At 46.2% G+C, this 15,957-nt stretch overlaps 2 protein-coding genes across 4 annotated transcripts in view; one reads left to right on the top strand and one right to left on the bottom strand.

Moving 5' to 3' along the window:
• The window catches only part of Cfap52 (cilia and flagella associated protein 52), a 34,228-nt gene extending 34,096 nt beyond the window's left edge, over positions 1-132 (bottom strand). Inside the window, exon 1 of the mRNA XM_060363451.1 lies at positions 12-132. Coding sequence (XP_060219434.1) covers positions 12-81 — 70 coding nt within the window. The 5' untranslated portion in view covers positions 82-132. The remainder of the gene's footprint in view (positions 1-11) is intronic.
• Positions 133-733: 601 nt separating this feature from the next.
• The window catches only part of Stx8 (syntaxin 8), a 204,967-nt gene continuing 189,743 nt past the window's right edge, over positions 734-15,957 (top strand). Inside the window, exons 1-3 of one of the 3 annotated variants that reach the window (XM_060363446.1) lie at positions 734-884; positions 4,788-4,887; positions 8,207-8,301. In XM_060363446.1, the coding sequence (XP_060219429.1) occupies positions 796-884; positions 4,788-4,887; positions 8,207-8,301 (284 nt within the window). In that variant the 5' untranslated portion in view covers positions 734-795. Of the gene's footprint in view, positions 885-1,007; positions 1,174-4,787; positions 4,888-8,206; positions 8,302-15,957 lie in introns of those variants that run through there. The other 2 variants (XM_060363447.1, XM_060363448.1) reach the window with 2 other exon arrangements.

Here is a 15,957-nt window from a genome sequence, read left to right as displayed (position 1 = left end):
CCAATCCTCACCATTGAAGCCGATCACAGCCTCAAGCTCAAGTTTGGCCACATTGGTCTCCGGTAAAATCTGCTCTTCCATCCTGAAGAGTTTCAGCTCTTTGATTCCTCCGCTCCAGGGTGCAGCGTCTCCCGGTCGTTATGGTAACGGGCGCACGCATGCGTGCTGGGTTTACGCTGGAGCGGAAACCCAGCGGGCTGAGTTGAGTTGGTTTACCCTCTTGCAAACGTAGGGAGGGCTTCCTTATTATTAATTTCTTTTCATTCTAGAAATTCACATGCGCAGAATGAATCTCCTCGTCTTCCGTGTACAGTCTGTGACTTTTTTTAAACTAGAAAATTAGGTACCTCATGATGATTATTAAGAATAATTAAACAGACTAATTGATCACAGAGAATTGCCCCTGATGGATAAACTGCTAGAAAAAAACGTGGAACTGATAACACCTTGTAAATTAATTTTTAAATCACTTAAATATTTTAGTACAGTATGCAACTGTGTGTATGTATATATGTATGTATATATGTTGCTTGTATGTATATTTCCTGCCTCCCACCTTCCAAGTGCTGGGATTCCAGGCGTGAGCGATCACACCCGGCTTGTTTTGTTGTTTTTTTAATTAGGGAAAAAAAAATGCAGAGAGCCGGGATGTTTCCCCGTGCCCAGCAGTTCCTGTGAATGAACAGCTCAGTGAACTGTCGCAATTCACTGTCCCCGGGGTTGCGCTTGGGTCCCCGAGGGCAAGCTGCTCTTTGCAGACTGAGCTCGGGTCGCGCACCCTCCGAACCACGGGGAATGAGCCACGCGGGCCGCCGTAGTCAGCTGCTCGGAGCAGGAAGTGTCCCAGCTGCGGGCGGAGACTGCACCATGGCCCCGGACCCCTGGTGAGTTGCCGATGATGGCAGCAGTGCGCCGTGGGACCCGGGGGTGGAGCTGGCTTCCGGGGGCTCGCAGAGACCCCGGCTGTCGTTGATCCTGAGGCTGGCGGCCCTTTCTGAGGAGCAGATCCGGGGACGGTCCTCCCCCTGCTGAGGGGACTGAGCCCCATCCCCGCCTCCCCGGTGCTAACTCGGAGGGTAGACTGTTGCCTGGGGGAGCTGGGACCCGAGCAGAATCGAGTTCTTTCCTCGCCGTCTGTGGAGCTTCTTGCCTAGCTTGCTTGTGGCTGACTGCGTACGTTGACTTCCCTGGGCTCCTGTAGAAGTGAGGTCGAGATAACCTTTTGGTGGGATTTTCCTTCACCCATTAGCCCCAGAAAGGGAATAAGCTGGAGTTCAGGCTCCACGGTCGCCAGCTAGTTAGTAGTCAGCTGGGAAGAGGTGTTATGGGTTCTTCATAAAACCTAGTAGGACTCTGGGAGGGAAATTTGCACTTGAGATAAGGCATTTACCCTTTCCTGCATTAGTAGCAAGAAGTCGTGCAGAAATCACCTGATAAAAACCATTTACTCAGCACAGAAGCTCCAAGGACAGCGTGATGGAAATTATCTTTGCACAAGAGACAATTTGCTATGAGGTCCCGACCTTCATGCTTAATAATTTATAACACTGTATTTCTGTAACGTTCTTGTTGGAGAACATGCCTTATGTTGGTATTTCTGGTAGTTTCTGGTTCAGTCTGTTTGATGGCAGACAATTTTGAATATTAGGAGAGTGGATCCCAAGATCAGAATTATAGTTACCTGGGATCTAGGCTATTTGGGCCAGTTGCCTAACTGTTTATATATTTGTTTATTTTTCAGTGTCTCAGGGAGGCCAGGCTGACCTTGAATTCCTGATCCTCTTGCTTCAGTCTCCTAAATGGTGGGATTACAGGCCTCTGCCATCAGGTCCTGCCGATGCTGAATTTAATACTTCTTTTTCTTCCCACCAACTTTTAACAATTGTATATACCCCTGGTAAAAATTTAGGGACTCCTCTGAAAGAAAGAAAATAAATAGTATCTTTATCATTTGGAAACAACCAATGTCAGCTTTGTTTTTCAATACATTTATTGTTTGAATCCATATCCTGCTTATATTTTTACAAAACAGGAAGCATTTCTCCATGTCATTAAATAGTCTTAAAAACATGGTTTTCATATGCCTATCAGTACATCATCTGAGCGTTCATAACTTAATTGGGGTTTTAGCTTAGTGTTAGAGCGATTGCTTATCTTATGCCAGGCATTGGGTTGGTTGGGTTTGGTTGGGTTTGGTCCCCAGCAAGACAAGAAGGCTTTCAGTTGTCAAATGCAAAAGGCACTGAATCAGACAGTGAAAACAGTGAAAGAGTTCAATGCTTTAGGGTCTTTGGGTAAGTGTCTCCTGGAAGTCTGAGCTCATTAGACTGCTGTGCCAGGCTCTGCAGAAACTAGCTTCTGCAGATCTGTCCTGTTTCAGTTGTACTCTCCAACCAGGGCCACTACTTGGCAGGACATGACAGGCCTTCTTTTTTCATTTTGACTTTGCTCATGCCGTATGCCTTCCGTGATGTTTATTTTTCTTCTTCCCATATGGAAATCGGCTTCTGTCTGGAAGTCAGCCCAAGATGCCCTCTTGTTGCCTAGCCCATCTGAGTGTCTCTGTCATTGGTAATCTCCCCCACCCTCTAACTCTAGAGGTACTTAATTTAGGTCCCATATTCTGTTACTGATTTTATTTTGTTACTGATTTTGCATGTTTGGTCTGCTATCACAGAGCCAGACTGAAGCCCCTGTCTTTACAAATGACTGTGTGGAGACAAACAAGTAAAGCGTGGGGAAGCTGGGGCTAGGACCATTGTTCTTATCCCACTGTGTGTGTATGTATGTGTGTTTCTGTGTGCGTGTAATATATATACATATGTGTATTATGTATATGTTATATGTAGAAATTACTGATCTATATGTATATGTATACAAATATTAAAATATATTTTAGCCACTTGCTCTTTTGCATGCACACACCTATACCTGAACATACCAAATGATTCATGTTGATTCATATGTGAATCTAGGGTTGAGGGTGACACTGCTCCAAAGTGCTTGTGAAGGTCACAACATGCAGTTCTCTGTGTAGGACCCGGAGCCACATCTCTAGCCCAAGCTACACACATTCTCTCTCTCTCTCTTTTTTCCCATGATGCTGGTGATTGAGCCTTGCACAAGCTGGACAAGGCACAGGCTGGACAAGTGCTTCCCTGCTGAGCTGTGCCCTTAACCACCCGCCTCTTTTTTCATTTTACTTTTTTAGTTTGGGACAGTTTACTAAGTTTCCCAAGCTGCCCCAAGCAGCTTGACCTTGTCTCATTCTCAAATAGCCGGGCTGTAGGCGTGCGTAGTCCTGGAATATTTTAAAGAAAGAAATTGTATCTCTTTTTGTGTATAGAACTGGGACATTAGGTCAGGGTGGGGAGTGAGCCAGGCCCCCACGGCAGCCAGAGCATGTAGCTGCAGACTCACAGCTGCCTGCGGCATGAATTTGTGTGTTAGTTCTCACCTTCCTGTGCCCCTGCTCTGAAATAGCACCTTCTTGTCAGAGCGTTCCTTTAACTTCCACACTTTCTCTTAGCACAAATCAAATCTTTTAGCACAAACCCAATATACCATATTTACTTGTTGTATGCCTTTCTCCCTTCGCTGGAATATGCACTTTTTTTGTAGTTGTTTTGTTTTGTTTTTTAGAGACAGGGTTTCTCTGTGTGACAGCCCTGGCTGCCCTGGAACTGTCTTGTAGACCAGGCTGGCCTTGGACTCATGGAAATGCTCCTGCCTCTGGAGCTCTGGGATTAAAGGCGTGTGGCACCACTGCCTGGAGAAATGTGCTTCTTAAAAACAGGAACTCTGGGGCTGGAGAGATGACTCAGAGGTTAAGAGAATTGGCTGCTCTTCCGGATGGTCCTGACTTGATTCCCATCCCAGCAGCCACACACAGTGGCTCCCAACCATCTATAATGAGATCGGGTGCCCTCTTCTGGCCTGCAGGTCTACATGCAGACAGAACGTTGTATACATAGCAAATAAATAAAACTTAAAAAAAGAAAACCCCAAAGCAGGAACTCTGTTCGTTTTGTCTACTGCTCTTTTCAGTTGACAGCACCTGAATAGTGTTCAGTTTGCACAGGACCTTCAGCAGCATTTGCTGGATGTTTTACAGAGCCCAGTACAGTGTTGCATGCCCGTAATCCTAGCATTCAGAAAGCGAAGGCAGGGGAATTATGAATTCAAGGCCAGTGTAGGATACGTAGGGAGATACTGATTCAAAAAAGCAAAACAAAAGAAACTGAAATGACATCAAGCCAAAGGTAGAAAGGCAAAGGTTCTAGCATGTGCATAACAGTAAAATCCTTAAGAGCCCAGATTCTGGGACCAGACACCCTTGGTTGCTGTTGCTCACTGTCCCCTCTGGGCCAGTCAGCTCTGGCACTGTGTACCTGCTTTCCTCCTGTCTAGGTTGAGGAGGTGATGTTCCCTTCCCTGTAGTGTTCTTGTGTGGATTACCCGGGTCATCAGTGAGGCCTTCTGGATGGTACCCGGTACATAGGAAGTGCCATTCATGCTTGCTTCTGCTGTGGGTCCTTTTTGCTCGCTCCTTCCTTCCTTCCTTCCTCCCTCCCTCCCTTTCTTCCTTCCTTCCTTCCTTCCTTTCGTTTGTTTGAGATAGGGTCTCACTATGTAGCCTTGGCTGGTCTAGTAGACCAGGCTGGCCTTGAATTCACAGACACCCGCCTGCCTCTGCCTCTACGGCACTAGGATTAAAGGTGTGTGACCTCTCCCCCCCAGGATTTCCATTTAAAGAACTTAAACCTCTGTGTATGGCTTTGATGCAGGTTCACCACCTATGACTCTACCTGTCAAATTGCCCAAGAAATTGCTGAGAAAATTCAACAACGAAATCAATGTGAAAGAAGAGGTGAAAAGACACCTAAGGTAAAACCATGGAGGAACTAATGTGCTGAGCTGTGAAGTCTGAATACAGTTTTAGATCTGTGCATGCTGTATGTGGTCACGGTGGTGTATGCTTGAGCGTGCTCTGTGCATGTGTATGTGAAATCTTTGGAATGTGTTTGCTATGTTATATCTAATTTTATTTTTTTCCATTTGGTAAATTATGACCACACCCCCAAGACACAGTTTATGTTTCATTCACTGACTTTTTATACAGCTGCAGTGTTCATACTGCTGATAACCGCCAGCGGCACACTCCACAGTGTTCGCACTGTGGGCAGATGCAGGCATTATGCTCTTGGATTTGTGCGTGTGTGCACACTGTGTGTTCATGGGTGTTTGTGTGTGCGCGAAGGCCAGAGGTTGACACTGGTTGTTTTCCTTTGTCTCTTTCCATCTTGTCTTCTTGAGGCTGGAGCTCCCCAACTTGGCAGGACTGGCCAGTTAGCTTCAGGGATCTTTGGTGTCCCCCACGCCCTCTCCCGTGCCCAGGTTACACATATAGGCTGCTGTGCCTGACTTCTAGGCTCCTCGTGGCGGCTGGGCGTCAAACACGAAGCCTCATGCTTGTTCAGCGATCCCCATAGCAAGCCATCTCCCGGCCCCTTGTATCTTGTTTATAATAACTCCTTATCCAGTTGTTTTGGCTACACAGGGAGATCGTATCTTAACAACAAACCAAAGAAATGAATTAGAGTGCTTTAGTCTGTGTACAGTGTGACATGCAGTCTCCTTTATTTTGCACAGATATTATTTGTCTTACTTTTGTTCTCATTTGTCCTTTCCGGGCATTTTTATTTATTTGTTTGTGTGTTTGTTTAGTTTCTTTCTGAGTCAGGATCTTGCTCTGTAGCCCAGACTGGCCTGGAACTTGCTGTGTAGTCCAGGCTGGTCTTAAACCCTGATTCATGCTGCTGTCCTGTCTCCTGAGCTCTAGGATGATAGATGTTTGGCATTGTATGTGCATATGTGCTTGTTAATTGCGTGCACAGGTATGTGGCTCCACGTGGAGGCCTGAGGTTAACGCTGAGTGTCTTTTGGGATTGCTGGCTTTTTGTTTGTTTGTTTGTTTTTAACATGATTTTTAATTGATTCACTGCCAGGAGTCATTGGTGTGGGTCAAGGCCTCTGGCTTCTGCTGCATCGTCCGTACTGTACCCTCACCGGGACGGACTCCTCTCAGTTATCCTGCTGTTGTCCAGAGTCGTGGAGGTCCTGTGGCTATGGCTCAGCAGGACTGGCCCCTTCACGGTCTCCAGCAGCTCAGAGATGAGGGCAGCTCATAGATAGGGTAAATGTTGGGGTGGGCCAACTCAAGGCTCTGGATCCGGGCCTGGGTCATAACTGATTTGGTCTCTCATTGGTAAACCTGGAGTTTACCAATTTGTATAGACTAGATGGCCAGCAAGCCTGGCTCCTGGAGTTTGAGGTCAGGTCCTCATGCTTGCATGGCCAGCACTCTACTGAGCCTTCTCCCCAGCCCAAAGCTGATTCTGTTTAATTTTCCCATGTACATTATTCTCCATCTGTAAGTAATCCTTTACTCTCCCTTGAGCCCTCCTGTACTTCATGGGTCTCATTCCTTTAGTAAGAGCTCCTGGATCCTGGTAAAATGGTACAATGCAGACAGTAGTGTCTATTCTTAGGTTTTCGTTCTGTTTTATTTTTAATTTCTCCACACTCTGTTAATCAGGTGTTTATTCTATTTTTAACCATTAACACCATGAGCTTTTTTTTTTCTTTTTTTTTTAGATTTTCTACATTTCCTAATTTACAGGAAGGAATTCTACTTCGTGGTAGCATCTTGTCCTTTTTAATGTAATCATGAGTTTGCAAATGTTTGAATAGAGTTTTTGTCATCCCTGAGTGGGCTTGTTGTACGGGGTTTCTGTTTGTTTTTTTCAGTTATAGTCAGTGTTTATGTCTGCGGTTGTGTTAGCTAAACTATGAATTGGGTTTTGTATCTTTTTCTGTGTTCTGGAAGTTTCTGTTTAACTATAACAAAGGAACTTTTCTCTTGATTATCAAAGATTATTTTCTTACAAAATTTTAAGAAATCTTGTTGATAAGAAATGATCACTTGGCATTATAGTATAGTTACTTCCTGGACTCTTCTCTTTTTGGGTGACATTTTATTTTATGACTTGATTTAAAATTTGTAAAATTAACTGCAGGTGTGCATGTTCGTGTGGTGTGTGTGTATGTGTGTGTAAGACAGAGTTTGCGTGTGTCCTCCTTGTTGCCTAGGCTGGCCCTAAGTGCCTGGATTCAAGTGCTCCTCTTGCCTCATAAGTAGGGCACAGGTGGACTGCGGCACACAGCTGGTTTTGCTTTTTCTATTTGCTACTCTTTGAATACACGGAGCACGGCTCATCTCCCTGTTAGCACGATGGGCGGTTCCTTTGGTTTCCAGGGTCATGAGAACAAGGCTAGAGTGTTCTTGGCTGCTGACATCTTGGACAGTTGCTTGACATGCGAGACGTTGCTCATCAAAGGTGTGTGTGTTGTTGTTTTGTTGAGACAGGGTCTCACTGTGTGGCGTCGCCTGACCTTGAACTCCTAGCGATCCTCCTGCCTCCCAGTGCTGGGATTACAGGCGTACCCCGCCACGCCCAGCGCCACTGGTACTTTCAGCAAGGGGCAGTGAAAACTGGCGCTCTGCCTTCATCAGTGGTCAAACATTTTCATTTAAACGGGTACTTTTGTTCTTCACATTTCCATATGTCAGGGAGGGGCTCTCCTGCCTCTTCTTCATCTTTAGAGTCACAAACACATTTCCTCTGGGTTTTTAGGATGGTTGGAGAGAATCCACACAGCAAGCGAGTCACGCATGGTGAACATTCCGTTCGTGGAAAAAGCCGAGTCTCTCCAGTGGTCACTTGGGCTGTAACTCCACCAGTGTGGTTGGAGACTGGTCAGGGCAGTAATGGGATGTGACACCTTGTCACATGAGGCGTGGTTGAGGGGACTGTGGGACTTTGCTGTTGAGCTAGGACAGAGGGAACACAATTTTCTGAGTGGCTCCAGGGTGCATGGAACAGTGTGTAGAAGCTCCGGGGCTGGATTCCAGCTGAGTCCGAATGCAAACTGACAGTGTCCGCTGTGTCAGTGTTCCTCGTGGACCAGGTTGCCAGAGGCAGGGCACTGTGGGTACAAGCTCTGGGTGGGTGGCTAGCCCTGGACACCACTGACAAGTTTATAGCCCTGAGCGTGCCCTCGGGAGGGTGAGCCTCTCTCTGGGGCCGTTTGCCTCAGCTCAGCTCTGGAGCAGCGGACTCAGGCCACATCCTTCTCTTTGCAGCTCACCTTGACAATCAGAACGCTGTTGAAGAACCTGAAGGCAAAGATCGACATTTTGAAGGACTTGCTGCTGAGAGCCGTCTCCACACGTCAGATGTATCCATGTAAACATTTCCACCTTTTCTGGAGTGGGAGGAAAAGCAGTCTTATTTAGAGAGGAAGGAGTCTGGGCCGCCCAGATTTTCCACAGCTCAAGGAGGACTTGCTCTCCACATCCATGCTTTAACTTGTGTTCTGTCTTAAGTGTCTGCTCACTGTTTTACAGTGACTGCTGGTGAGGGAGACCTGCCTAAGGGATGGGTTTGTCCGGGGGTAACCTTGGCAGGCAGGAAGCGAAAGCTTTTGGTGCTCTGTCTGTAGAGCAGCATGCTGCTGTCTCACCTTGAGGATGGCTAGCTGCTCCAACCACAGGACTTCCAGGATAATCCTGATTCCCTGTTGGACTTGGCAGAACACTTTTTTTTCTTCTTTCTTGAGACACGGTCTCAGACTGGCTTTGTAGCCGAGGCCCACGTGAACTAAAGGTGAAGTCCAGCGTGCCCAGTCTCCTCCTGTGGTTCTGGGAAGGGGTGCGGGGCCTTGTGCAGCACAGCCAAATGCTGCCCCAACTGAGTAACTGAGTAAGCCCTTGGGATGCCTGGTCACCTTCCTGGCCAACAGCGTCCTTTTTTGCTTTGTAAAAGTTCAGCCGTAGATGTGAGATATCTATGGCTTGCCTGCTTGTTCTCTCAGGGACACAGATAAATGCTCATTGGGAGCTTTAGGGGTGAAGAGCATGTTGGTGGAACTTGGTTAAGGCAAGACGGCCATCTTGTGAGCTACCAAATACTCAAGCTCTCTCTCTTTTTAAGCTGTGTGTGGCTGTTCACATCAGTAATCCCAGCACTGAAGACTGAGCCAAGATAGAACGTTAAAGGCCAGCCTGGGCTACATAGTGAGTTTAAGGGTACCCTGAGCTATATAAGGAGGGACCCTACCCCACTCCATCCCTGTCTCAAAACAAACGTTCGGAAAAGAAATTCGAAAGGTGACCTGGTACCTAAACTAACTCTTCAAACTAGTTTTAGTGAATGGAAAGCTGACCCTACAGTTATATGTCTTTAAATTGTCTACAGTTCAGGCCAGAGGTCTGACTTTCGGTATCAGGAAACCATGTGTCCCGGCTTGAGATGTGGGTAAATGTAGGAATACAGCTCTTTTGACAAAACAATAGAAGGTGTTTCAAAACTTCGTTTTCTCCTGAATGAACCCTTTTCTGTTGGCAGGAAGGTTGGCATGACTTAGTTGCATGGTTTTCCAAATGTTCAGTTATTAACCTGCTGAGGCTTCGAATAAAAGTCTAATTTTAGTAAACAATGGGGCCTTCTTTCAAACACAGTTGGAATGCTCTGGCTTGTAATTTCACCCTCCACCTGGTGTCATTTGTTTCTGCCCTGGCCTGTTACATAAAGAACTTTTGTTTTTACCCCAATCAACAGGTCTTAATCCATAGACCTCAGTTGGTTTCCAATGGGCAGGGCTGGGTCCTCTTCGTTCAGAGGGCAGTGCTGGGAGGTTTGCACGAGTGCTTAAGGTACAGACTCATTTCAGTGCAACTAGCAGCACATGCATTAGAGAGGTGGCTAAGCACTGTCCATGGCTGTTAGTTCCTGTTTGCTAACTAATGCTAAGATAATTAAGTAAGCTGGACGCCATGGCCTGAGCTTGTAATCCCAGCACTCTGGGAGGCAGAGGCAGGCCAATTTGAGGGGAGCCTGGTCTACACAGTGAGTCCAAGAACAGCCAAGGTTACACAGACAAACCCTGTCTCGAAAAAACCAAAAAAAAAAGATAATTATAATTATATATATATAATTATATATATTAAAATTATAATGCACTTTTATTTATATATGCTAAGCCTGTAGAACAAGAGACGTATAACTTAAGATCTCCACTTCCTATTAACAGCCCCTGCTAGGCCGTTGAGAGAAAATCCTAAGTGTGCAATAATTGGTTTCATGTGTCCACACACTTTCATTCTGACCTCCTGTTCTAATGGTCTTTATCTACATGTCAGGTATTCACCTTATGATTAGTAACAGCAGCAGTATTTCAGTCATGAAGTAACAACAAAATAATTTTATTGGCTGGGTGGTGGCGGCTCACCCCTTTAATCACACCACTTGGGAGGTAGAGCAGGCGGATCTCTGCGAGTTCAAGGCCAGCCTGCTCTACAGTGGGAGTCCCAGGACAGCCAACACTGTTACACAGCAAAACCCTGTCTCGAATTTTATTACTGGGGTCACCACAACATGAACCATATTAAAGGGTTGCAGCATCAGGAAGGCTGAGAGCCACTGATTTAAAACATTAGCACAGTTTGAAGGATCACAAATATGGAGAATTTCTAGGGAAAATTAAGAACAAAAACAAAACTTCAACTGGATTATCAAAGGTTTTTAAAATGATCTTTTTTCTTTTTTTTTTTCCAAATGATTTGTTCTACTGCTAGAGAAGGTAACATTCCCAACATACACCACATGGGGGCGCTCCTAGCCTGTTTTTCAAGGGAAGCCACTTTTTCTAACCTGGACAAGGAGGCTGTTAGCTTGTTTGGCGCTGGGGATTGGACCTAGCCCGGGGCGTGCTGAGCACCTCTTCTGCACCTCCAGCCCGGACAGCATCGTTTAGTCCTCCGTTTCTCCAACATCCTGCCTCTTAAAGGTTGATTCAAGTTTTCCTTCAGATTTAAGCCGTTTCAGGTGGGCTCTCGTCAGTCCGCATCCCTTCGTGCTCTTGGTCTGGGTGATTTCTTTTCCTCTTTATTCAAAAGGTAACTCGGCTGGGTCAGCCTGGCACTTCATGTCACAGAGACAGGGAGAGACTCCAGCGTTCTCAGCACGGAGTTTTGTACAGAGGGGAATCCTGGATATGCCAGAACGTACAGCTAGGGATTCAAGAGTTGTTCAAACACATGACTGTCTGGCCTGAATTAAAAGCTGAATTTAAGGCTGAATTCTCTCCTTTAGGAGAAATAATACAGTCACCTGTCACCTGGTGTGCTTTTCTATTAACTGCCAGATCACAGATCACACAGATCACAGATCACACAGATCACAGAGCCTCTGAGTCACTGAAGGGTTCACTCTGGCTTGTTAGTTACATCTTAGGATACCGTGGTCCTTAGGTTACAAAGTGGCCGTAGATCACCGGTAGGATGGCTCTTCAAACATTCTAATTTTATTTGTGTTTGTTTATGTGTATGCCGGGTACCTGAGAATGCCAGAAGGGATGCTGGGTCCCCTAGAGCCGGACTCACAGGAGGTTGTGAACTGTCTCGTGTGGGTGCAGAGACCTGTACAGGAGCAGCAAATGCTACTAACCATTGAGCCATGGTGACTTTTAAATACTGTTCTAGGGGGCAATTACTGTTGGGTGACTTATTTTTTGAGATGGGGTCTCGCTGTGTAACTCTTGCTGGTCTGGAGCTAACACTGTAGAGCAGGATGGCCTAAAACTCAGAGGTTCTTTAAGTGTGTACATTTGAACAGCACATTTCCTCCTGGGCTGCCTAACTGAGAACTGATGGTGCTTCACCGAACATGTTTCTGTCTTGCTGTCTTCATGATGCTTTCCAAAAACTGCTAGGAGGTTTTGTGTGGAATCTCACGTAGCACCAAAGATATTCTCAGCTGGCTTTTCCTGGAGGTGTCCTCTGTTAATTTTTCAAAACCAGCACCTTTACCCCACCCTCTTATTTAAACGTGTCTGTGTGAGTGTGTGCTGGTCCTGAGGAGGGCTTGAGTCCTGGGAACCGAACTCAGATTCTTTGGAAGAACAGTAGGTGCCCTCAACCTCGGAACCATCTTTCCAGCCCCAGTCTTTACCCTCTTTTAAATGAATGAAACCCGTCTCTCTACAAAAGTATCCAGTGTCAAAGGTATTTGGTACCTTTGGAAGGGGACTGTCCAGATGGATTTTAGACATCTGCTCTTGCAGAGGACCCACATGGTGGATCCAGGCCTGGGGGATCCATTGCCTTCTCACCTCCAGGGGCAACAGGCATGCATATAATGCACACACATGCAGGCAGAACGGTTCATACGTATACAATAAGACAAGTCTGAAATGTTTTAAGTGCGCCAACTCTCAAGCGTCTCGGCTCTCAGGCTGTCTCATGCAGGCTCCTGGGCTATGGCGTGGAGAAGTAATTGGAGGCCTCCTTCTCCGGGGAGCTCAGTTCTCAAGATAAAGACTACCTTCCTAAGTTTTTAAGGTCACATTTTATTGTGTGTGTGTTTGGAGGTCTCCTCTTCCATTCTGGGGTCGTGGTGATTGAAATTACAGCCTCATGCTCTGTGGCAAGCACCTTTAGCACCTGAGCCATCTTGCCAACCCCAAGACTAACTACTAGTGATTGCCGAAAATATAGGTGCTAGGAAAATGCTTCCTAAGAGCTTTTTCTGCATTTGTTGAGTTTTCCAAAGGACACTAGTAGGTACAGAGCTCTGCCAGGCGCATCGGGGAAGCTAGGCTTAGGCACATAGGTAGCAGGACTCGGGCCTATGAGATCAGACCTCACAGTTCCACAAGTTGCCACATTACATGAAAAAATCAGCCTCGCCAGTGGCAAAACGCTGTGGCGGTTAGTTATGACTTCCTCCTGTCTGTCTGTCCTCTGACTTTGCTTATTATGCACCAAGTTAGTGGAAGAGGAGGCGCCTGCCCCCCCCCTTTGTCTACCCTTCCTCACTCTAATGGCTAGCCTGCACGTGCCCACATCCACGCATTGTGGCCCAGTCTCCTCATCCCCTCCATCTGTCTCCTGGGGGGAGGGGTACGGTGTTTCAGTGTGTTAAAATGAAACCTAAATGGAGAGGCAGTGTGGCTAGTTGTGTAGTTTTCCGAGCTTTGGGGGGAGTCTCCAGGGATACTCCGCATTGGCATACTAGGTAAGCTGTGTCCCTTATCGAAAGTAGTGGGACCTGAAGTACTTCAGACCTAGGAAGATTAACCTTTTCCATGATGAGACATCTTGGATAGGGACTGGAGTGAAGCAGGAAATGTATGTTTATTTTACACATAGCCTAGATGTAATTTTATAAACCGTTTAAAATAATTTTGTGCATGAATCAAAGTTTCATGTTATGAAAAGTTTCCACCTGTGGGTGGCATGATGCAGTGCTCAAAAGCTGACAGATTTCAGAGCACTTGAGAGTTTGGATTTGGGGTCAGAGATGCTCCCTCCGCTCTGGTATTATTTAAACAGGACCGTGAGCAGCGCTGGCTGCCCTGTGTGGAGCAAGTTCTAGATGTTCAGGGTCCGGCAAGTGCAGAGGCGGCCCTGGTGGCGAGTAGAAAGAGCCGGGCTTTGCCTAGACAGATCATGCTGGGTCGCAGTTTCCTGCCAGAAAAACCATGACACGGGGACTAGGGCTCTGTGCGGCTCCTCTAGCTTCGGGCTCCGTCACGCTCGCAGACCCAGTCACCAGACCGTGCTGCCGTTCAAATCGCTCCGAAGTGCGCGCACATTCCAGGCGTTATTTAAATCTGTAACTTGCATCTCTTACACTTCAGAGCATTTCTTATTATTATAAAAATATTTTCTACTAATCCGTTTCTTGTTATTATTATTATTATTATTATTATTATTTTTTACCAAGAGCTCCTTTTTTTCCCCCACCATGCTATCCTGTCCCATCTCATTCTTTGTCATAAACAGTGTGAGTGGCTGGTTGGGGTTTCTTGTCCCTGACTTTCCTGGGCATGAAATATACACGCACATACACACGCACACATATATAGATATTTAAAAATGGATATGAAATTCTTCAGGTAGTAAAGGGACCGCTTTGTAATGTGTTTCTGGATCTTCTGTTTCCTTTTAGTGCATTCACCATGGTTGAGCACATGCACACAGGTAAAAGAAAGAAGCCAACAACGATTCAGAACATTATTCAGTCCTCCTTACCTCTTGACTTGCCGGTTCTCTTTCCTTGGAGGCAGTTTTTGACAGGCTTCTGAAATATTTCTTCACACACACACACACACACGCACACACGCACACTCACACCCTCTCTGCCTCATCTTGACAGGCACCCTAGCTAGCCACTGTCTAGCTTGCTGCTGATGCTGCTTCTCTCCCTCCACTTTGGTTGAGTCCTGTGTGTTCTGGAGCTTCTTCCGTGTAAAACGATTCCCCTGTGCCCTTTGTCCTTTCAGTACCCAGCACTGTCGGTCCTCACCACCATCACTCAGAAGCAGCTTCGCTTTTCAACCAGAAATCCCCTCATTGCATCGACGCCTTGGTTCCTTGCTGGTGGATGTCAGGGCGCTTGCAGAAGGTCTGTGAATGATTTTGCAGTGCGCGCCTGTGCTCTCGGGTCCTTGCCTTCGCTTGTCTGAGCGGATCTGTTGGGTCGGTCGCTTTGAAGTTTGGTTAGGTTCAGAGCAGGCGGCTTGGCAGTTGGCTAAAGCCGCTTACAGTCTCCTCAGGGAGATAGGATGTGGCTGGTTCTTGAGTCCATTCCAGACTTCCTGTCAGTTTTCCAATCTGATAGTTAGTTTCTTTTACTCACGTGCAACTGTCCCTCCACCAGAGGCTTTCGTCCATGTCCTTTCCTACTTCTCGTCATTAGCAATGTTGTTTTGCAGAGACTTCAACTTTTTATGTAATTGGACCGAGGAGATGGTGTCGTGGACAAAGCTCTTGCTTTGTAAGCTTGGGGACTCGAGGTCGGACCCGAGGCCTCACAGAAAAGCCTGACACGGTCTAGCCGGTCAGTGACCTCTGAGGTCAGTGAGAGGCCCTGTCTCAAAAGTGAAGTGGAAGGCAACAGGGGAAGATACCCACGGTAGGGGTGTTCTCTCTGGGCATGTGAACTGTTCATATGGGTATAACACACACACACACACACACACCATGTTTCATGTAGCCAGAGCTTCTGGGTTTTTCTTCAGTGTCTGTAGGGTTTTATTCTTTCCTGGAGAGATTTTTCTCCTTCAGGATTATTAAAATATTCTTCTCTGTATCCTCCTAACAGTGCTCGTACAGTTCTGTCTTTTAATGTTTAAACTCCAGAACCCTTTGAATTTGTGCGTAATTCTAACACTGGATTTTTGTTCATCCAATGTCTGGTATGTTTGCTTAGGTGGCCGGATACTAAAATCTCTACAAGATGAAAGGTCAGCAGGGTAGTTGAGCAGAGCACAGGGGAGGCTAGCTGATACTGGGACATAACGAATAGCCCCACAGTTTTTCCGTTTTGTCTCGTTCTTTATAATTGTGGTGCCAGCTTCTGTTTTCTCCCTGCCGAATCACCCATGGAGCTCTGAATAAAAGCTTTCTGCTTTATTGGCAGCTTATCATTAATTTGTTCTTGATCAGCAGTGATCAGAAGGCCAATATTTGCCCCTCCTTTTTTTTTTTTTATTAGAGGAATATTTGAGGTTTTTGTTTCTTAGTTACAGTTACTATTTCATGATTTCCAACTTGGGGAACTTGGTGACGGCCACCAGCGGGAAATGGAAAAGCGATGGTAGTGATTTGACCCAGGAAAGTGTGGCGTGCTGGAATGTTGAGAGAATTCATTTATTATTATTATTTTTTAATATGTAGAGTGACTGTGGCTCCAAGACTTAGGTTTAGGAGATTTATGATTTTTCTAATAACTCTTACTGAGGGAGATTTTTTTCTTTTTTGGGCCTGGGTTTGTTTACTGTTCCTGCTCGCTAGCCAGCACTTTCTGTACAAAATCAACAGCAGAACCT

This window comes from Meriones unguiculatus, chromosome 11 (genome assembly GCF_030254825.1).
Source record: "Meriones unguiculatus strain TT.TT164.6M chromosome 11, Bangor_MerUng_6.1, whole genome shotgun sequence".
Classification (NCBI taxonomy): Eukaryota; Metazoa; Chordata; class Mammalia; order Rodentia; family Muridae; genus Meriones; species Meriones unguiculatus.
The sequence above is the reverse complement of the archived record's forward strand: the minus strand, read 5'-3'. Positions and strand labels throughout refer to the sequence as shown.